The sequence below is a fragment of the Dipteris shenzhenensis genome, chromosome 21, assembly GCF_047967505.1.
Source record: "Dipteris shenzhenensis isolate YYH24624 ecotype China chromosome 21, Dip_SZ_1.0, whole genome shotgun sequence".
NCBI classification, from domain to species: Eukaryota; Viridiplantae; Streptophyta; class Polypodiopsida; order Gleicheniales; family Dipteridaceae; genus Dipteris; species Dipteris shenzhenensis.
In genome coordinates, this window is record NC_141616.1 from 17,839,140 (window position 1) to 17,860,993 (window position 21,854).

General features: G+C 42.9%; 1 protein-coding gene across 1 annotated transcript in view; it reads left to right on the forward strand.

Annotated features, from left to right (window-relative positions):
• The window catches only part of LOC147888574 (syntaxin-132-like), a 34,410-nt gene extending 14,163 nt beyond the window's left edge, over positions 1 to 20,247 (forward strand). The window contains exons 5-14 of the mRNA XM_087392289.1: positions 10,094 to 10,142; positions 10,341 to 10,429; positions 15,908 to 15,981; positions 16,085 to 16,127; positions 16,396 to 16,456; positions 16,585 to 16,610; positions 16,778 to 16,855; positions 16,943 to 17,023; positions 17,470 to 17,535; positions 19,598 to 20,247. Of these exons, the coding sequence (XP_087248415.1) occupies positions 10,094 to 10,142; positions 10,341 to 10,429; positions 15,908 to 15,981; positions 16,085 to 16,127; positions 16,396 to 16,456; positions 16,585 to 16,610; positions 16,778 to 16,855; positions 16,943 to 17,023; positions 17,470 to 17,535; positions 19,598 to 19,768 (738 nt within the window). The 3' untranslated portion in view covers positions 19,769 to 20,247. The remainder of the gene's footprint in view (positions 1 to 10,093; positions 10,143 to 10,340; positions 10,430 to 15,907; positions 15,982 to 16,084; positions 16,128 to 16,395; positions 16,457 to 16,584; positions 16,611 to 16,777; positions 16,856 to 16,942; positions 17,024 to 17,469; positions 17,536 to 19,597) is intronic.
• Positions 20,248 to 21,854: the final 1,607 nt, after the last annotated feature.

Genomic DNA, 21,854 nt, shown 5'->3' on the forward strand with positions numbered 1-21,854 from the left:
AGGCAGGGACTCAGTATGAGCACCCGAGGAAAGGGGGATTTCAGAGGAAATGGGTTTCAAAGACAAGTGTCTCGCAGCCAAGTGGCCAAACCAAGCAGGTGAAGCCGGTTGAGGGACCAACAAAAACAAGTACCACCGTTGGGGTGAAAAGGAAAATAACTCCAATGGCAGCCCGGGCTTGGTCAAAGTCCTCATTGACCCCTGAACAAAAAGAGAAAGCTAGGAAAGAAGGATTGTGCTTCGGCTGCCTTCAGCGACATCAGTGGAAGGATTGTCCACTGAACAAAGATCCTCGCACGGCTAATATGATAATATCTGAATGCGACGTAGAAATGCAGGAGAGTCCCAGTGCGGAACATATGCAGATGCAACTGGCGGGACCTTCTCAGAGGTTAGTACCTTGTTTGTTATGTGTATCTGTTGCTAAGTTAGTGACGAGTGCACCTGATAACATCCTATCTAAGCCCGCAGCAACGGGGTATACAGCCTTCAATGATACGGAGTTAATCAAAATGAAAGGGCAAGTGGCCAGTCATGATGTCATTGTGTTGTTTGACTCTGCGTCAACTCACAATGTGATTAACTCCAAGCTCGTGAAGAGGCTGAGATTAAAGACAAGTCCATCTGACTATGCGTACACAGTCAGGATGGCAGACGGAAGTTCAACTGAAGTATGGGACCAAAGGGTTACCCAGTTGGAGCTTCGGATTCAGGACTATGCTGAGAAGCTTGATTTTGAAATGACCAAGCTTGCTCATGCGGATATAGCCCTGGGAATGGCGTGGCATTCTAGTAAGAATCCAGCCATTGATTGGAAAAAGCACGTATATCAATTCAAGATGAATGATGTGCTTTATGTCTTGCGAGGTGAAAAAGATATACCTCAGGGACCGTTGGTTTCCGTGATGGAAATCAGAAAGGCTCAAGTAGAGTTTTTGTACCTTTGCACCGCATCGGTAGAGCCGGTGGATGAGTCTTCGGCTAGCACTGATGTTACGCAAAGTGGTGAGATGGCCAAGCTGGCTAATCTTATAACAGAGGAGTTCTCTGAATGCTTTAGGGATGAACTACCTTATGGGTTACCTCCAGAGCGGAATGTTCAGCATAAGATTGAACTGATCCCGGGGGCAGAACCTGTAAATAGACCTCCCTATAGAATGAGCTTTACTGAAGAAGCGGAGGTGCGTAGGCAACTGGAAGAATACCTCAAGTTGGGGCAGATTCAACCAAGTTTCTCACCTTTTGCTTCACCAGTGATATTAAAGAGGAAAAAGGATGATACGTTTCGCCTCTGTATAGATTACAGAGCATTGAATAATATCACTGTTAAGCACAGGTATCCGATGGCTCGGATTGATGATTTGCTAGATGCATTACATGGAGCCGTGATTTTCAGCAAGATAGATCTTAAGTGCGGCTATCATCAGATCCGGATTAGAGCCGAGGATGTGCATAAAACCGCTTTTAGAAGCAGGTTTGGTCATTATGAGTTTTTGGTAATGCCCTTCGGACTTACCAATGCTCCAGCGACCTTCGTCATGCTTATGAACGATTTACTACGTCCGTATATCGGAAAGTTCGTAGTACATTTTATTGACGACATTTTGATATTCAGTAAAAGTCTTACTGAGCATTGTGAACACTTAAGGATAGTGTTCAGTACTTTGAGGAAAGCCAGTCTTTACGTGAATAAAAAGAAAACTATACTGTGTATGGTTAGGCTTGAGTATTTAGGGTTCATAATTACTCCACAGGGGGTAGAAATGGATCCGAAGAAAGTGGCTGCGATACTAACTTGGCCAATCCCTCAGAGTTTGACCGCGTTGCGATCATTCTTGGGATTTGTCCAGTTTTATAGAAGGCATATCAAAGGATATTCCGAAATAGTATCGCCATTGACTGATCTGACCTCAGATAAAGTACCTTTTATTTGGGGACAGAATCAACAGGAAAGTTTTAACACCATAAAACAAGCTGTGGTCACAGGACCGGTGTTAAAAATAGTTGATCCCCAGAAACCGTTGTTTCTAGAAACCGATGCAAGTGGCATTGCGGTAGGAGCAGTCCTCCTTCAAGAGGGAAGGCCAGTAGCCTTTGAAAGCAAGAAGCTTTCTCCCTCTCAAAGGAATTGGCCAACTCATGAATTGGAGTTGTATGCTGTTATCCATGCGTTGAAAACATGGAGGCATTATCTGTATGGTTCAGAGTTTTATGTGGATGTGGATCATGATACTCTGAAACATTTCTGTAAACAGCCTGACTTGAGGGGCCGCCAAGCTAGGTGGGCAGAGCTCATGCAGGAGTTTAATTTAACGATTCGGTACCGAAGAGGAAAAGACAATAAGATAGCTGATGCGTTGTCTCGCATTATGCACAATCTGAGTTTCACGGTATTAGAGAGTGCTCTAATGACCGAGATCAGAGAAACTCAGAAGGTGGACGAGTTTGTCCAGAGCTTATGGCCTAAGGCTCATGTGTGAAAACCCGGGGAAAATGAAATGGATGACCTGGCATCCAGAAAAGGCCAAACTTATGCAAGATATACCATAAGGGATGGTATGCTAGTTAGAAATGGCAAGGTTGTAGTACCTGGTCAGAATGATCTCAGGCAGAGAGTCATTCGACAGTGCCATGATAGCCCGTGTGCGGGACATCCAGGTGTTGAGAAGACATATGATCTCGTGAAGCGAGATTTCTTTTGGCCAAAGATGAAAAAGCATATTCATGAATATGTGACACGGTGTTTCTCGTGTCAGGTAAGTAAGGCCGAACGGGTGAAGCCACCCGGACTTTTACAGCCCTTGGAAATACCACTAAGTAAGTGGGAGAGCATTTCCATGGATTTTATTGTAGGGCTACCTGCAACACAAGGAGGGTATAATTCTATCCTTGTGGTGGTTGATCGTCTAACCAAGATGGCTCACTTCATTCCGACTAGAGAGTCTATTAGTGCCCCGCAAGTAGCGGAGTTGTTTATTAGACATATATTTCGTCTGCATGGATTGCCTAGATCCATAGTGTCAGACAGAGATGTCAGGTTTACCGGTCATTTTTGGACAGCGGTATTTGAGACACTAAGGACTGAGTTGGGAATGAGTAGTGGGGATCATCCTGAGACGGATGGTCAGACGGAGAGAGTCAACCAGACTTTAGAGGATATGCTGAGAGCATATGTGTCATTGAGGCAACATACATGGGACAAGTGGTTGCCATTGTTAGAGTTTGCCTACAATGATAGGAAACATTCATCTACTGGGTTCAGTCCGTTTGAACTGAACTATGGTTATAGACCAGCCAATCCGACTATAGTTGGAGTACCTCAGAAAGTGCCTAGTGCCGCGAACTTTGTAGTTCAGATGCGGGAGATGCTAGCACTTGCGAGAGCTAACATCCGCCAGGCTATGGATAGAGCCAAGGTGTATGCGGATGAAAATCGGTCTATAAGAGTATTTGAAGAAGGAGAAAAAGTTTTTCTCAGAATTCCTTCGCACTCGAAGTCGTTGACTTCAGGAGAGTGTGCTAAGTTATCACCTCGATACTGTGGGCCGTGGTTAATTCTAAAGAGAATAGGCAGTGTAGCCTATAAATTAGAATTGCCACAGGGGTGTAAGGTGCACCCGGTTTTTCATGTTTCACGCTTAAAGAAATTTTTACATACTGGTGACTCACTAATCGAAGGTGTGGTTTTGTTTCAGGAGATAGAGGATATTGCAAGGCGCAAACCAACAAGAATCCTGGACCGAGGAACAATGCAAATACGAAATCGGAAGATACCCACGGTGTTGGTTGCATGGCATGGTCAGCCTCTATCCGAAGCTACCTGGGAATCCGTATATCAGTTGCGGAGAGTGTTCCCAGACTTTATCATCGAGGACGCTGATGTCTGAAGAGGGAAGGAATGTTACGCTCTAGCCGAGGTAGCATGACCTCGGAAGAATCAGTCGACATTTCCCTTATAGGATCTATCTTTGTAATATATGTGTTTGCGCTTTATGTAAATGATCGGGAGGGATTAATGTCAAGGTCCTAGGTGAGGGCTGATAGCACCAGACTAGATAGATCTGAGACCAAGGGCCTAGTGCAAAGATTGTGCCTAGGGGCAAGGAATTAAATGCATCCCAAGAGAGGGGTGAAATGTTGCATTAGGAAGGCCCTATATGGATGACATGTGGCATCTAGATCTATCTAGGGATTTGGGGTCTGTCAAGGCTAGTGAGAGAAGTGAAGAATGTGAGATTTTTACGTGATTTTGGATATAGCTCTCTCTCTCTTGCTGGGAAGCTTTGGCAGAATTGGCTGGGGGGAAGATTAAGGTGCTACTCCCGTGATCGGCAACAGAGATTAGGATAGTAAAATCTGGTTACAGAAGCCATATATTTTTTGGGTTGAACCCTAGAGCTCCATAGTCTAGACTCAATCTCAGGGAGGGTTAACACATCTCTTCTGATGATGGTCTGTCAATGCCTTGTTTGGAACCTGGTGTTCCTAGATAAGAGATCCTAAGAACTGGATGATCCTGTGACCGGAGCGGTTTATTGTGCACAAGTTTATACAGGATATTTTATAGTGGCTATTGTTTTAAGAGATTTCGGATTGTATGTTTCTGTAGCCTTTGGATTACATAGGATGTTATTCCTATGATGGTTGACTATATTTATGTCTAGAACAGTACCATTGATTGGATATAGCCAACTGAATTTTTACTGATTATCCTCATGTAGGGGCTTTTCAAGGATAGATCAAGGGGACCATATTTTTTGTCAGGATTTTACCCATTGATACTTCCATGAAGATTCTTCCATCATGAGTTATGAACGGATACCTAATTGTTCTGCGATAGAAAGTCTGTCATGTATTTCAACCCAAGAATTTGAATTACAAGGGTATTCCGTTGAGGGATTTTCTGAATACTAAGTAATTCAGGCCATTAGGGTTGATAGAAATTGCAACCAACAAAATTGACCTCGAGGGGCTGAATGGATGGGGTTGTTCGAACAATGATTCCTCGATCTCAACCTAAGATTTTGAGTTCAAGGATACTCAATAGTTCAGGTTGATAGAATCATTTACCTTCAGGTACAAATTTTACCATGCTTGTGTACGGATATGTCAACGGAATTAACTCTGTGGATTCAAGCGTTACTAGATTTCTCGAGGAGAATACTCGACGATACCTAACCTTGTTTAGATTGAGAGATTTACTTTCCTTCGGTTAGTTATCAAAGATTGTGGCTTTGGCCTTAGATTCGCTTTGATTTGAATCTCATGGAAAGTATAGCACACTCAAACTGATAGTCAGAGTATAGTTATTGGCATTGACTCATCTTCATAGAGAGCTTTCGGGCTTTCTGGTGAATTCAGGAGTGAGTTCTTAGAGGAAGGGGAGTATGTCATGTGCATGGTGTACCTAGGGTTGGATAGCAGGTTAACGTGGGTTACGGGATAGCATAGGGCTGGATGGCTATTTTTAGCCGAGATTGCTATATATAGAGATTGATTCATATATAGTGCTCGCTTTATATGGAGGGAGCTATTCATAGCATTGTGCTATCTATAGCGGGTTTCCTTCTATATAGAGGGAGGGCCGGTGCTATTGTGTAGATCAGTTGAGCGCCCCTCAACTGAAGGATGGGGCTTGGACCCAGGACGAGACTTTGGCCATCTACATGGCGGATCATAGGTGGTGTATCGAAGGACCTCTGGACGGGCTTAGGTGGTATGGGACGCCTGGGTTAGATACGGGCCTATGGATGAGTCGAGCTGTAGCCCACGTGCTCGGGGGTGGTCGGGAGGATCAAGGCGCCTGCGCTATGATTCTGGTTGTATCGAGGATGAGATTCTAGGTCAGTGATAGGGTCAGATCTTGCGGGGTCGTGTCAATCTTTCTTTTAGTTTTTCTGAGTGTTGTACGAGCTAGATAGCAAGTGAGGTGTGAGTGATTCTATCCTCTATTTTCAACATGGTATCAAAGCTAGGTTCACAGCTCTAGATCGAAGTACCTCTGCTAGAAGGTGACTCCAATCGACACTCAGGTTTGCTGCGTGGTCAAGTTCTCCGCTGTAAATTCAGTATACTGTTCTTTATTACAGCAAGGATGGAGGACAAAGATTCTATTGTTGCCTCTTCTCTTCAGCCCCTTCTCTTCCTTTCTTCTCCAGATTGCTTTCATTCACAATCCCGAACTTCGGAGAGTCAGGGAAGCTACACGGGTCGAACTACTCGATCTGGAAAATGAAGATCCGGAGCCATCTTGTGGCCCGGAAGTTGTGGAAGCTAACGACGAGGATGGAGGCAAAACCGGAAGACTTGTTAGACAACAAGAGGAAGATTCTCATTCCAGTGGATGATGAAGAGCTTGAGAATTGGGAAGAGAGAGATGCCCACTCCCTAGCATTAATCATTGGGACCACGGCGGACTCTGTTCTTCCGCACATCCAGATAGCTGAGACGTCTGTAGAGGTGTGGGCTATCTTGAAGGATTTGTATGAAACGGACAATACATCTCGGATTTTGATGCTCCAACACCAACTGTACAATTTGGACATGAATAAGGTAGACAATGTTCATAACCATCTGACAAAAGTCAAGATGGTAAGGGACCAGCTCGCGGCAGTTGGTCAGAAGGTAGATTCAAGTCAACTAGCAATGTTGATCTTACACAAGCTATCTCGAAGCTTTAAGAGTTTCGTGACTACGATCACTGCAGGACAGAGGGCCAAGCCTCTCACCTTCGAGGAGCTTGGGCCTTTACTATTGCATGAAGAGGCTCCGGAAAAATTGTTTACGCAATCGGACGAGAAGGCTCTCGTGGCGAGGGACAAGCCCGGCAAGGGTAAGTTCAAAGACTCCAAGAACAAAAACAAGACCGAGGATGCAGAGAAAAAGAGGCAGATGAAGTGCTTCTACTGTGAGAAGCTTGGTCATTCCGCTAAAGAGTGCCGCAAGAAGAAGGCGGACCTCAAGGAGGAGGAGTCCAAGTCCAAGGAGGAGCCAAAGACTGAATCGGCAAATGTCACCACCGGCGCTCTCTTCATCATCACTGAGTACTGCTCTTGCTTATGCAGTCAGTGAAGGAGAGGAAGGTTGGTATGTGGACAGTGGAGCTTCAAAGCAAATGTCCAACAAGAAGGAGTGGTTTAAAACCATGGAAGGTACGCATCTCAATTCCAAGGTCATTGTTGGGGATAACCGGTCATGCCTTGTGAAGGGTGTCGGTAGTATTCCGTTCATTACGACTGAAGGAAACGAGGAGTTGATTTCCGGTGTACTGTATGTACCAAATTTGTGCAAGAACCTGTTGTTAGTTAGTCAGATGGACAAGCATAATATGTCGGTATTATTCGACAACGGCAAGGTCACTGTCACATCCAAGGCAAACGGACAGGTGGTGGCTCAAGGTGTCGAGGAGAATGGGCTATATCGGTTCAACGCTTTGTTGGTGCACGGGGACTATGGAAGATCCGGATTATGGCATGAGCGGTTCAGTCACGTCAACTATGGCACTCTCTCCGAGATGTAGAAGACAAAGATGGTGGATGGACTTTGATTGATTGCAGGCAATGGGAGGCCCCATCACGGGCCAAGAGGCCGCTCGAGTTGGTTCACGCCGACATCTGCGGTCCAATGTCGACAAATTCATTCGCAGGTTCGCGGTATTCTCTCTTACTTGATGATTTTAGTCGCATGACATGGGTATTTTGCCTGGCCAAGAAATCTCAGGCTTTTGAGAAATTCAAAGACTAGAAGGCCCAGGTACAAAAGGAGAGCAGGGAGGTAATCAAAGCCTTCCGCACCGATAGAGGGGGAGAGTTAACTTCTACCGAGTTCAATGGATTCTGCAAATAAAAAGCCCCCCTTCCCCCCTCATTCCTCATCACTTGCATAGATTGCCTTGCATACAGGCAAGTGCACAAAGAGAGGAATAGGCTCAGCATCATTGACAGCATCTCAGGCTGTTTATACACGCTCATCCTTAAGCTTTTGTTGCCCACGATTGTGGATGAATATATCTGAGTTTTGTCCTATCTCTTTTTCAGTTTTTCTGAGTGTTGTATGAGCTAGATAGGAAGCGAGGTGTGAGTGATTCTATCCTCTATTTCCAACACCAAAGCGTTCAAGAGAGACCCCAAAAGCATCCACTATCTATGCCACGCCTGCAATTGCACAACCAAGTGCCCAACCAGCCAGACACGGCTGAACAACTGCAAGACAAAGCCTTCAATAGCCAAACTCTGGTGCAATCAATTGACAAAGCACTCCCACACAGGTTGCTTCAATCTATAGCCTCTCCAGCCACTGCCCAACATCATAAATAAACCTTTCTTTGCGAGGAAAGAAACCCAAACGCAATAACTAGCTAGCAACTAATCAGGGAACGGCAAAAGCAGGCAAAAAGCAAGCCTTCTTCTACCGAGTATCTACAGAAGAAAGGTCACCAAGGATGGAAAACCCTAGATCTTGCAGAGAAAAGCTGATTCTGCCCTGGCACAGCCCCAAGAGCAGCTTAGAAGTGAACACCCATGCCTGGAAAGTTACCAAAATCAGTAGCAACACCCAGAAGGCTCCAGAAATCAAATCGCAAGTTTTCCTGCAGAGCCTGGAAGCAAAATTGCAATCTTTTGTAGCAACCTGGACGGCTTGGAAACACCTGGAAGTGGACACAGTCAATTGGCACAGCCCAGAAGACCTATAGATGAAATCACACTCTGGAAGAGACACCCTGGCTGAAATCACAATCTGCAACAGGCTCGTGGATCAGGTGCGATTTCCTCTGGCAGGCCCTGGTGCACTGGAATTGGCCCTGGCTGATGGCGATTTTCCCTAGCAGGCTCTGGAAGCTCCTGGCAGATGACGATTTTGCTCTAGCAGCACCTGGTAGGCTCTGGCAGCTCACAACTGATGATCTGGCTCCTTTGGCATTGATTTTGGCCTTACAGGGCTCTGTGCTCTTTTTGGAGTCCTGTGCTAAAGTTAGCAATTTTATCTTGCACCACTCTTTTGGCCCCCTGTTGCACACTTTGGCCCTAGGAATTAATTTCCTAGTAACTGGGCGCACATTCACTATTTCCAAGGGGCCAGTAGGAAATTTTAATTCCCCAAGTCCCGCCCCATGGTTGGACCCTCGCGCCCCAAAGGCTCAAGGTAGTCACACGCAAATTACGGGAGTCGCAAATTAAAAGTCCCATAATTTCACATCCTCGTGACACTGGACCTAAACCTTTCCCGAAACCTAAGACGGAAACACTACCCTACGGTTCTCTAGTGGGTACTAGTGAACAAGGACTGATCTTCTTACTTGACAATGGCAAGCATGGAAACCAGTCCAGGCATGCAGATTTCTTGAATAAAATGAGATTGCACAGGCTACATTTGAAGAGAATACACAACAAAGACAGGTATCTCCTTTTTTTGGGGTCATGGATGGCCAAAATTGTGTCCGGTGGTCACTAGGTTGAAAGATGAGCATCAATCATCACCAGGTGCATGGCATAATCCCGCCCTACGTGGAGAGTTACCTTGATATATCTGCAACCATTCATTGGTTCTTTTTGAGTAGCCATAAACTGACCAACCACGTTCACTTCGCCAAGTACTTGTTTGGCTGCCTTTTCTTTGGGATTTGCCGTGTACTTGAAAGCCATGTAAGCCATGGAGTCAGTTGGAGTTCAGGTGGTGAACTTTCAAGTCGAACACAAGGATGGAGAGAAAGAAAAGAAAGTCATGGTAACGTCCGCGGGAGGCCTCATAGGCCTATGGGACAAAAGACAAAATGTCAAAATGACTTACATCATCTGGATAAACGAGAGAGAGAGAGAGAGAGAGAGAGAGAGAGAGGCTTAAAATGTAATTCGATGGGAGTAGCTATTTTGTCTATTTAGAACGAGGCGTGTACGATTGGATATATTCTAGTCTTACAAAGGTATATATATATATGTTCTTTGTACTTGCTTAGCTTTCTATGGATTGAAAAGAGTTGGATTTAGGTAAAGTTCTTTCGTGGAATGTTTTTGTGGGTGTTGGTGGGGAAGTTTAGAGTGTAAAGTTGTGATAGATGATTTTTGAGCAATCTCATTTTTTAATTTGATACCTGCAGGCAGCTCATGAGGAGTCTAAATCTGTCACAAGGGCAGCTGCTATGAAAGGTATTTACTTGTCTGTTATTTCTGTCTTTGGAACAGATGACTTATTTTTCCAAGTCCTTGCAAAGTATAGAACAAAATTACGTCATGATTTGGATTTTCCAATCAACAAAGTTGTTCCTTCTTCCAAAGTGTCCCATGGATTTTTCTCTTTATTCCAAAGTGTTGAATTGTCTAAAAACCAAGATTGATTGGTGGCAGGTTTGAAGCAGCGTATGGAGGCTGATGTTGATGAAGTGGGTAATATGGCTAAGACCATCAAGGAGAAGCTGGAGGCACTTGATAGTGCGGTGGGTTGTTAATGTTTGATTAAGATTCAAACTTCAGATTGTATTGTTAAACTCAAAAGTTAGATTTTTTTTTTCAAAAGTTAGAATGTATTATCTCTTCCTGCAGCATTGATCATGTCACATTGCCCACTTATTGTATCAGCTTTTGGTTTTGTGGACCATTGTTTTTCTTTTGTAGGCATCAATCAACCGTCTCTCTCTGTGTGCGTACAGGCACATGTGCACATGCATGCATACACATGCAGATAAGCATGTGTGAGGCACATACCACTTAACCACTATGCTCAAGACTCTTGGTCAGCAAAGGGAAAGAGATGCATGATGGAGCTGTACTCTTTCTTGAAGCTATGTATGCCTTTCGATGCAATCTTCAAGTTTAACATGCCCTCTACCACACCAAGAAAGGTCCAGCATGTGCTTCCATGCTCGCAATCCACATAGCAACATGTATGCAGGTGGAAAAAATATCAGTGAACATTTTGTGGGCATGTGCTTGCACATGTTTCATAACTGCCTGGCACCATACCCTGCTGCCTTAGCAGGTTGGCACGTTTCTAGGTGGGACAGGTCACTACTTAGTCTACAACAAACTTCATGGGGAATGGCTGCTCATGTGATATGGAAAGGCCTAAATTAGCACCAATTGGCTCGACACACGGGCATGATGCTGCAAACCGGTGGCCTACTTTGTCAGTGCTAGAAGCATTACGCAAAAAATTCTTACTGGCAATCAATGCAGAAATGCAATGTGGAACTTAGAATACACGTCATAAATTCCCTCTAGCTATTGAGCATGATTGTTGAGGAACGGATGTGTAAGAATTGTCTGAACGGGTTGGCATTGATGCTCAACAAGATCTTTGAAGACTGTAGATTTCATACTATAATGCGTAAAACATGACGAACATAAAGCATACAGGGGAGGTCTTACTCTCTCATCACATGCCTCCACCTGAGGTTATGACTTTCTCTGAGCTGAGATTCCAACTGTAAGCACTTACCACATGCAACGTCCTAGGAGTGTTTTGACTGCAGGCATACTTGCACTATGGCAGAGGCATCTGTTTCTGTTACCTTTTGATGGAATTTACATCTAGGATGATTGCGGGAGAGCATGGTTTAGAGGTAAAGGGTTAGAGAAATGGGGAATGGACATAACTTATTTGAATGAATAAGAGGATTAAAGGGTCTACCAGAACAAAAAATGGACAAGATTTGCGCAGACACAAAGGGAAAAGATAGCCGTCTTGTGCATGGATCATCAATGGCCCATGCATCCATACCCAAGAAGTAATGAATCTTAGTGCCTCAAGGTTTGGAGCAGATCCTAAAGAAGCTAGGATCTGGCTTGCTTGCTATCTAACTGCAAAAATTGAATGCCCAGGAGTTGCCATAGATGAAGTACTTTAGAGAGGAGGCCAGCCAAAAAGCATCCCAAACCAGTGCAAATCAAATTCTCGAGAACGGTTCCTGCAGCATGCATTTAATGCTTTTTAGCAGAAAAGTAACTAAGATTATTGCCTGGAGAACTGTTGTCTATAGTTACCAAAGACTGCATGTGGTGGTTGCCGTAGGAGCGTTATGGGCCACCTGTTGGACTTGTTGTCGTACATGTGATTCTTGTAATGCAGTGCAAGTGAATCACCAAATTGACTTATGAGGTTCTCCAAAATGAAAAATTGATGTACTCAGATGGCCAAGAGTGGCATGTAGGCCTTGAAGTAGGTGCAGAAGATCATTGCACTCTTAACGTCTCCTCTCATGTCCACTTGTGGACATATCTGTATCAACATAGGAATTGCTCGTCATCTTCTGAGTTGCTTTTGGGAAGATTTGTTTACAACAATTATGCATGGAGCAGCCATGCAGTCTTACATGCTGACTCTGATCTTATGATATAATGGGAGTACCCCGACATCTCCTCTCAATGTCAATTTGTGGACAGATCTGTATAGACGTAGGAATTGCTGGTCATCTCCTGAGTGGCTTGTGGGAAGATTTGTTTACATACAAACAACTATGCATGGAGCAGCCATACAGTCTGAACTGACTCTACTCTTGGATATAATGGAAGTACACCAGGTTGTGCTTTGTATGTGAAGAGCATGTTCTTACTAGTTCCTTCTTACCAAACCATGAAATGCAACGTTCCAAGTTGTTAACGAAAATTTTGTTCTCAAGCATTGGTGCCTTCACTCAATTTCCAGGATCCGAGAACCAAGTCTGTGCTCTTTGACTCGCTTGTTTGCGTAGCAGGGATGTGCGGTAGTCCCTTTTGGGAGACAGATCTATCAGAGACGGACTGGTCCTGCATAGAGAGACTATAGAATCTGCTTCTTGCTTGGATCACATTTTCTGCTAGCAGCGACGGCGTAGTCTGATTTGGCTAGCATTGACCTCGTCTATCACAGTGGAGGCAAAGGGGGATCAGAAGAGCTGGTATGCTTAGACAGGCAGATGGTTTGCAGGTTCGGACTACATATGCACAGACTGCCACCGTTCCAGTATAGCCTTGAGGCTCCATCCATTCTGCTCACCTATCATGAGGTGAACCAGGTCATCAGAGAGGATTTATTACAGCTCCACACGTACAGGACTTGGCTAGCAGAGATCATTGCTTGCAGATCTTAGAGGAGGGGTTTACTGTATCTATCTTCCTCATGCACTGAGGATCTCGATTGGGCATTTCGGGTATCCTCTCACAGGCTACGGGTCAAGACAGGATGGGTAGAGGGCACCGAACGTGAGAGAGGGATATGCACTTTATGTGATAAGTAGAAGAGAGAGACAGAGGAGCACTTTGCATTCAGATGCCGTATGCACCATGAGATCCGTGGACATCTTCATTGTCAATTCAGCAAGGGCTTTGGCCCACTCCTAGAGTTTTTGGCACATTTGGATCAGGATGTGTGGCTACTTTCCTCCTCGAGGCCCAAAGACATAGAGTTCAGCTCATGTTTGAGCATAGAGGAGAGCACGACCTGGGTGGACACTCACATGAGGACTGCAGACATCTCCTCTCTATTCGACGTGGGGAGATAGACCCATGGAGTGATGGTAGCACTTGTCAAATGATGGGCTACCTCATGGAGGTTATAGAGGAGGGAACTGTTGATGTTGCTACTGCACCGAACACCATCAACACACATCAAATAGCTCAAAAAGAACCCGTGGACTTGTGTTGCAGGAGACAATTTAACTTAGATGGAACAACTGAGTGCATACACGGCATATTGAAGGAGATATGCAGTATTCTCTCTCTCTCTCTCTTTCTCTCTCTACAGCAGAGATGGGTGCTCTTTTCTGTTTTCTTTGGTTGTTCAAGGTCATCACCGTGCCTTACACAAAAGTTTAAAGGTGTAGAGGAGGCTTTGGCTCTTTGAGAACTTAAGGGGTTGGCTTACTCAAAGGTGTAGTGGATTTGAATGTGTGAGAGCATGTTTTTATACTATGGTCTACACCCACTGTTGGGCGCTGATGACGTCAGTGGGGATGTCATAGTAGCTAGTCCCTGCTATGCATGATGGAGTTTATGGTTTTCAACCTTGTGAGTGACTATCATGAGATTGAAACTGCACTATGTTGTGTTTTTAAAGGATGAGTTTGGGAATGTTCTCGGATTCATCTAGGTATATGAACTGACAGAAAACAAAATTCTGATCATAATACCTCATGAAGAGAATCACATACTGAGGAAGAGCTATGTTGATGCCTTGAAAGCATGCTGGTTCTAAGGTGCAGGGATATCAAGATTTTGTAACAAAGCTCTAGTATCCAAAAAAGTCTCAGTAAGTACAAATCCCCATCTGTGCAAGGGAGATTGGCAAGTTAATGCCACATAATGTTGCAGTAAAGGAAGCCATGCAGGTCTTTGTGTTCAGAGATGAGACCAGGCCCAGAGGAGGTGTTAGAGGATAAAAAGGGGTCTTGCGCTCTGATGTTCTTGTCTGAGAGAATTACTTTTGGTGGTCAATGAGCATTCCAGATACACAGGGGTATGTATTCAGGGAGAGAGAACTAAGATACATATGTAGCAGCATGCTACTTTCCACTAGTGTCCGTCATGTTATAGAACTTGGATATCATCATATAGGGCATTATTATCAGGCATTGTATAATCGTTATATTATACCCTCAAATTTGAAGCACACAAAATAGGTAACTCTTTTCTCAACAGAAAAGGGACACTTAACAGCTTTAAAATCAAATTCGCTTGTTGAAAACAGATTATAAAAAAGTTTTCCAATTACATATCCATATTCAATAGAGTTGTGGATAAAGAAATAATGTCTATACAAAAATCTGAGATCTCGTAGCACACATTCCGCATTGTAGCATCCAGAGCCTCAATATGAGCATTTTTAAAAATCACACCTGGGGTGGCTAAAAAACTCATAAATCCAACAATTTCATGGCCGTTGAAGGCGAATCTTCAGGTGGATCTCCTTGTCAGAAGTGCATCAAACTTCAAGGATCCCTAGTCTGAAAAATCAATCGTATGTGCAGCAAGTTTAGGTGTCAGAAAATACAATCTTGAGTCAATTCAAATCCCAACATTAGCAAAAATTAAAGATCTCAAAACAATCAAGCGAAAGCAAGATAGAACTCCAAGGGTAGATTCATGTTCCTGGTGACAAGACAGTCATGGTCTCATATGTCCGAAGCCTTTTTATTTCGGTTCATGCCTCTATTTGCACTTCACATCTATACACATATATGATTCACTTGTATTGAAATGTGAAGGTGACGTGTTCTTGGAGTTCACCACCATCTTTCTCTAGCTCTCTAGCTCATATTAGCGTCCTTTTCCAGAAGTATTGCTTTTCTAGCTCTCTCCTAGATTAGTGTGGTTCCTCTGTTGCTCGTCACTTTAACCAAAGAAGAAAACATACTATTATCTTGGCTATCATGTATGTATGTGCAATCTTCTAACTCCTCTGGGAGTTCAAAATAAATAAATAAAGTCTCTGTAACAAGCATGGAAGCTAAGTTCTTATTGTTAGAGAAAAGTTCTACTTCTTGTGGCTACCCACGCAGTAGAAGGATCACTCAAATTCTCTTAAATACCCCACGCGGCAGAAGGATCACCAGAGCCAAAACCAATTCTCTCTGCTATCCTTACCCGTGTGGCAAAGTTTATCCCCCAACCAACCTATAGAGGTTCCGTCACTTAGATGCTCAGATGACAGATTGGCCCATTGGCAGGGATCTTCCTCCCTGCATTATTTGTAATGGAAGTATGCCAAAATATGCAGTATAGCCTGTTTATTAGTGAAATTATGATAGAAAAAATTAAACCACGTTTCCTCAGTTTGTTAAACTGTCAAAAGGTTCGGAAATTCCAAAATGTTTGTAACCCTCCAAACCTTTGATTAGTTCAACTTGAAAGGACTACATCACTTTTGTCCATCTCTATTTCTCATTTATGGAGTAGACAATGTAGTAGTCTGACACCGATCTGTTATACTGTGTTGACAGAGTTTGGCAAACAGGAAAAAGCCTGGATGTGGAGAGGGTACCACTGTTGATCGAATGCGTATGTCAATGACAGCGTAAGAAAATCTCAGTAATTACTTCAGATTTCATCAGATAGAATCTTTATCCAATGAAGTACTTTTAAAGTTTGTGTTGAGAGTATTCATTTGATTTTCTCAGAACATTGAAGAAAAAATTGAAGGAGCTGATGGGTGAATTTCAGGTGATTTATTTCTTGGGCAGTTTTTGATAACAATACTTCTATAAATTGTGGAAATATATGTATCTCAAATAAGATAATTTTCCTTGTTTGAACATGAAATCCATTTTTGTCAACACTATGGAAGCATATGAGTTTCAATCAATTTTAGATAACATGATTTTCTCGGGCGGTTTCTTTACCTTGAAACACGAGAGCATTTTGTGGTGATGTGTCAATTTTTGCGGATACTTTCAATTAAGTGACTGCTGATGACTCGTTGATGCAACAGACTTTAAGGCAAAAGATCCAGGATGAATACAGAGAAGTGGTTGAAAGGCGAGCTTTTACAGGTATACCTAAGGTGTTATTGAAGGGCTTTCTTTCTAGGAAGGAGGATCAGTACTGTTTTGGGAAGAGATCACATTGCAATCAATAGGCTGATGTGGGCACCCTTAAATTTTTTGTGTGCTCATTGCAGTCACTGGGAAGAAGCTTGATGAAGAGGTTCATTCCTGTACCCCTACTAGTTTTCTCAGATGGGAGCCAAGTGTGTTTGAATGGAACTAGTGCCATGGAATCCGTTGGCCTTTCTTATTATGTTCATTGTATTTACATCAGATATCCCTCCTGTCGGTTACACTTACATCACATAAAATTGCTGATGTGTATAGACTATAGATCGGTTGATAGAAACGGGAGATAGTGAACAAATATTTCAGAAGGCTATTCAGGAACAAGGCCGTGGGCAGGTATCGTGGTTGTTTTGGGGCTGTCTAATTCATCGCCCTAGCTCTTTCTGCTGTCAGGGTCTTGTCAACTTACTTATTCTTTTGCAGGTATTAGATACCTTAGCAGAGATTCAAGAGAGGCATGATGCAGTAAAAGACATAGAGAAAAAGCTCCTTGACTTACATCAGGTTCATATCTATTACCTGCATTGCATACATGCACAGATAACTTCAGGCTTCACCTTTTTGCCTCTGCACCTATGGTTCCAAGTTTTCATGGACTTGTAATCTTTGTACTTCACACGATGTAGTCTGCATTGTTGACCTCGTCTCGATTACTCACTTAGCATATGAATTTTATATTCATTTTGAATGTGGGACTTGTAAGAGGCAGCTTGAGACAGTAGATCATATTCTTGTATCTGCCAGTGGGATAACCTCATTAGCATCACAGGTTCTCACCTGTTGTACTCAACTCTTAGGGAATCATAATGTTTGCCTGATTTGCTCTTGGAAAGTAGATGATTATCTACTGTTTTCCATCTCCCGTTGGGTCTGATTTGCCTAGTCTTCCTGGGTTGGAGATTTATGTTTTTGTTGGGTTTGCTTCCTTAAAAGAAGTTTTTGTCTGCCAGATATTTTTAGACATGGCTGTGTTGGTGGAGGCGCAAGGAGAGATGCTGGACAACATTGAAACACAGGTAAATTTCTCCCTAAATTTGCTTCACGTATGGAGGTATATGGATGCTTTGATTTGCAAACATTCCTTGGTTCAATTTGGAGATGTGATAAAGCGTAATAAACTGGTGTCTGCCATCCTTGAGCAGTTAGAGCAATCATATGCCCAATCAAGAGTTACATTGCTGTAAGGTCTGTGTGGCACTTGGGGAGAATTAGCTGTCAGTTTATGGTAACAGCTTCTCTCAGTGATGTTTAGGATCTATGCTAGTCTGCTAAATAGATATGATACTCAAGTATGGCTATCTTCACAGCTTACTCGCTTTCTCATGACTGCTAATTATATATGTCACTGTCATGCACTAGCTTCTTCCAGTGATGCTCAGGATGTGTATGGCCTTGATGACCGACATCTATTTATTGGACTTAGTTATCTTTGTAGAATAGTTGCCTGTGAGATGATCTTTGTGCATTGCTAACCTTTTGACAGAGTCCTGCTGACCAAAACCCTGTACAATTTCATGGAAAAAAAAAAACCCCTGTACAAGAAGTTTAGTACAAAGTTACACTCATATGAGCGGATGGATATGTGTGCGCATTTATGGAGTCTTTTTGTAAAAAATGCAATGGTTTAAACCCACCATGGGGTTGTGATGGCTTTGGTGGGGATGCCACATTGGCTGTCCTATGCATGGTTGAGTTGATGGTTTTTACTTGTGATAGGCTATCATAAGGCTAAAAACTGCACGATTCGCTTTTGCTTTCACAGGATGATTTTGGGCATGTTCTTGGATTCTTCTAGAGATCTAATTAATACAGTGCCTTGCTCAATGCTGTTGACCGTTGAGAATATATATATATATATATATATAATGTTATTTTTTGTGTCTCTTTAGGATGCTCAAATAGGGTTTTGTAATTCGGCACTATGCGACTTGCTCTCATCATGTTGTAACTCGCATCCTATCTTCCTCTGTGTGTGCTGTGAACTGCCATTTCACTGTGCCCCATTCCACAAATGGATTCTTCAAGCTGCTTGAGTCTCCACTGGAGCAGTTTCTTTAATCAGCTTGTTGCTTGCTTCAAATCAAAGAAAAGCCCTTTGTTCATTTTTAATGGGTGGTTGGCCAGGCCAAGAGCTTGTCCTAAATGGCCTGAGGGCACCCTTAGGCTGTCAGGCCCTTGCCACCTTTTCCCCCTTTTGAGCTGCTGGTAGATGGCATGACATGTATGAAGCTGCAAGCCGATAGTACATGTCTTTTGAACCAATAAAGGCATAAGTAATACACAAGATGTACATTCTGGTCCATGCATTCTGTTCATTTTGTCATCCAATTCAGATGTGTCAAAACAGTGTGTATTATCTTAGGGTTTCTACTCCGTTACTCAAAGTTGCCTTTAATACAATATAGCTTTGTGAATCATGTGGCAAAATGACATTTTCTTTGTGTTGGTCTTAGCTATTGCTTGCCATTCTGAAAGATATTATGATGCTGGTAGATTGCGAAATTCTTCGTATGGAGTTTTGCATATATTGTTTTTGCGACTTTGTTCCTGTGGAAAAATTGCATAATTTCTCATCGGTTGACCTACATTTTGCGGCATGTGGAATGTTGACGACTCCAAGCAGCTTTTTTTTCCAAACAATACGAGCATATTCTTTGTTTCTTTTAAGTTTCTCAATGGATTTAATGTAGTCAAAACTTCCGGTGTGATGTTTTGTCATGTAATGTGTACCTGTCGAGCCAGCACAGCAGTTATTGGCCTGTTAGATCGATCAGTACAATTCCCTGCATGTGGCAGTATCTAGGAGTGCAGTCCCGTATTCTTTCAGCATTTCTTTTACTTGTGAGGGTTATGTCCAGATGTCCATCCAAATGTTTGAGAGTCATCATTGACACAGAGCAAGGGTATGCATGGGCTGCGTGAAAATATTTTAATTGAATAACACTGGGTATATATGATCACAGAGTGTAATTAACATATTTAGAGTGAATCACGCTGGTTGTGTATGGGGTCTCTTCTTTATGGACGGTTTTGTTGTGCATGTGTGTGTAATCTTCCCTTGTTTGACATGCTATTCAGGTCACAAATGCTGTGGAGCACGTGCAGGCTGGAACAGTAGCTCTGCAACGTGCAAAGACGCTGCAAAGGAACTCAAGGAAATGGATGTGTATTGCCATTATAATTCTTCTTATAATAATAGTGATTATTGTTGTTTCTGTTGTACAGCCATGGAAGACTAAGCAGGCCTGAGGGTTTGGGTTCATAGTCATAAGAGCTAGGTTTTGATGATTCATCAACTATATTAGTTTCCAAGGCTTGAGTTTAAACTCGGCTAGAGTTCTGACTACGGAATCTTCTCTCATTCGAAAGCTATGAGAGGATCCTCCATAGAGGCCTGATCAATACCAAGATACTGGGGTATATCTCTTGTTAATTGCGATAGAACTGAAGCACCATGTGCATGCAGTGTGGGTTGGGTTATTATAAGATTTTTAGGGTCGTGAGAATATAATTCATATTGATTCTTTGTGGGCACAAGAGGACACTTGACACTTGTCTCCACGGTCTTTACGTGTGCCTCCAGGGTGACATATGCCCATGTCTTTGTATCATTTAGTAGGGAGATTAGGAGATGCCATGTAGGTCTGGTTATAGTGTTTTTCACGGGTACCTTCCAGCTTGTGGAGGTCTGAACTGTATCATGCAGCTTTCCATTTTAAATTATTCAGATTTTTCGGGTTTGATTTGTGCCTTAATATTTTGTTCCCTAAACAACTACTGCACATGAGTTTATAACCTTTGAATGATTGTGGAGATGTGATCTGACTGCTGCACACTTTAGTTATAAACTCTCAAAAATTAGGCATGGTGTGCTGCTAATCTCTCAAATATTGTGTATGGTGTGCTGCTGATCTTTCTTTAGTCATTGTCTGTAGGTAATGCTTTAGGGCAGGAGGGGTAGGAAGTAACTAGATGTTTGGAGTTGGCTGGTTCGGACTCATCGTCCTCATGTGACAAATGAAAGGTCATTGTCACCTTTGATTCATTGATTGTGATTCATTTTCTTGTGATTCAAAAGGTTGCAGTGACTACCTTGTATATGTTTATGGCTTGTTTGGCCACAATTTGGTCCAATGCCAAATTTCATTCTAATCCTGAAGCCTATCGTGTGGAGCAAGTCGATGGCTGTCAGTGTGGCCAGCTTCATTTTAGTGGGGCTTGGATGTCTACCCCTTTTCCATTCTTAGGGTCTTAGCACATGGGAGGAAATACAATGGGAATGGAAAAAAATTGTCGCAACCATATTCAAATGTATTTCTATCCTATTGCCTTCCCATCATGTGCTAAGAGTCAAAAGAACTGGGGATGGGTTAGGTGGGAGAAAACACATGATATCATTTCATGTATTTAGGAGGTGGGGACAAGGACACATGTCATCATTCCATGATTCAAATACCTAAAAATGGGGATCCCATTCTAGCTCGTAGGGTCTTGAGGCCATGGTCCATGAGGGGAGAAAAAAAGTGGGTATTCCCATTCTAAACGCATCCTAGACCAATTGGTTGATGGGAGCAATGATGACAAAGATTCCCATCCTAAACCCATGCTAGCTCCATCCATATTCTAAGGCCCTTAGTATTTTCCTTCTGGGGTGTCATTCTTCTCTTGCTTGGTCCCTTTTGCTTGGAAGGAGCGATGTCATTGGAATGGGCGTGGTTTTCCTATAGGGTTAGTTGCCACATAGTTGGAAGCCATATTGGAAGGCATTGAATGAATGTAAATTGCAGGAGATGTTGGGAGGCAATGGGAGTTTGCAAAGCAAAAGCAAGAGCTCTTGTGAGTGCAGACAATGTTCTAAAGAAAAAGAGTATGAAAATGTAGAAGGCTTAAATACCTAAGAGTTTAGGTTACCCCTCCTTGTCTACCTATTTATTGCTGGCTCATCACTCTTCCTCATCATGATATTTTCTCATTTCATTGCATCATGGGCATATAATGACTCCCCTTTTTAAGATTCTTGGTGTTGCCTTCATGCATGATTATGCCCATTCTTGTCTTTACTCCTTATTTGACTTGAAAAGTCCACATGCCACTTGTTCAGGCTTTGTTTCTTATCATGGGTCCCTCACTGAATGAATTGTGCCTTTGAATGAATTGTTTTCTTCGACGAGTTATCTATCGCGATAAATTGTACATTTGGCATGTATTATGGCTAAACTTGATGATCTTCATTCCATTGACTTGTTTCAAAAATTCATTCCTTCTAGTTTTCCAAGATGATAGTCCCATTATCAAGGCAATGCTTGATTTAGTAGGACCCAACCCATACTTGAAA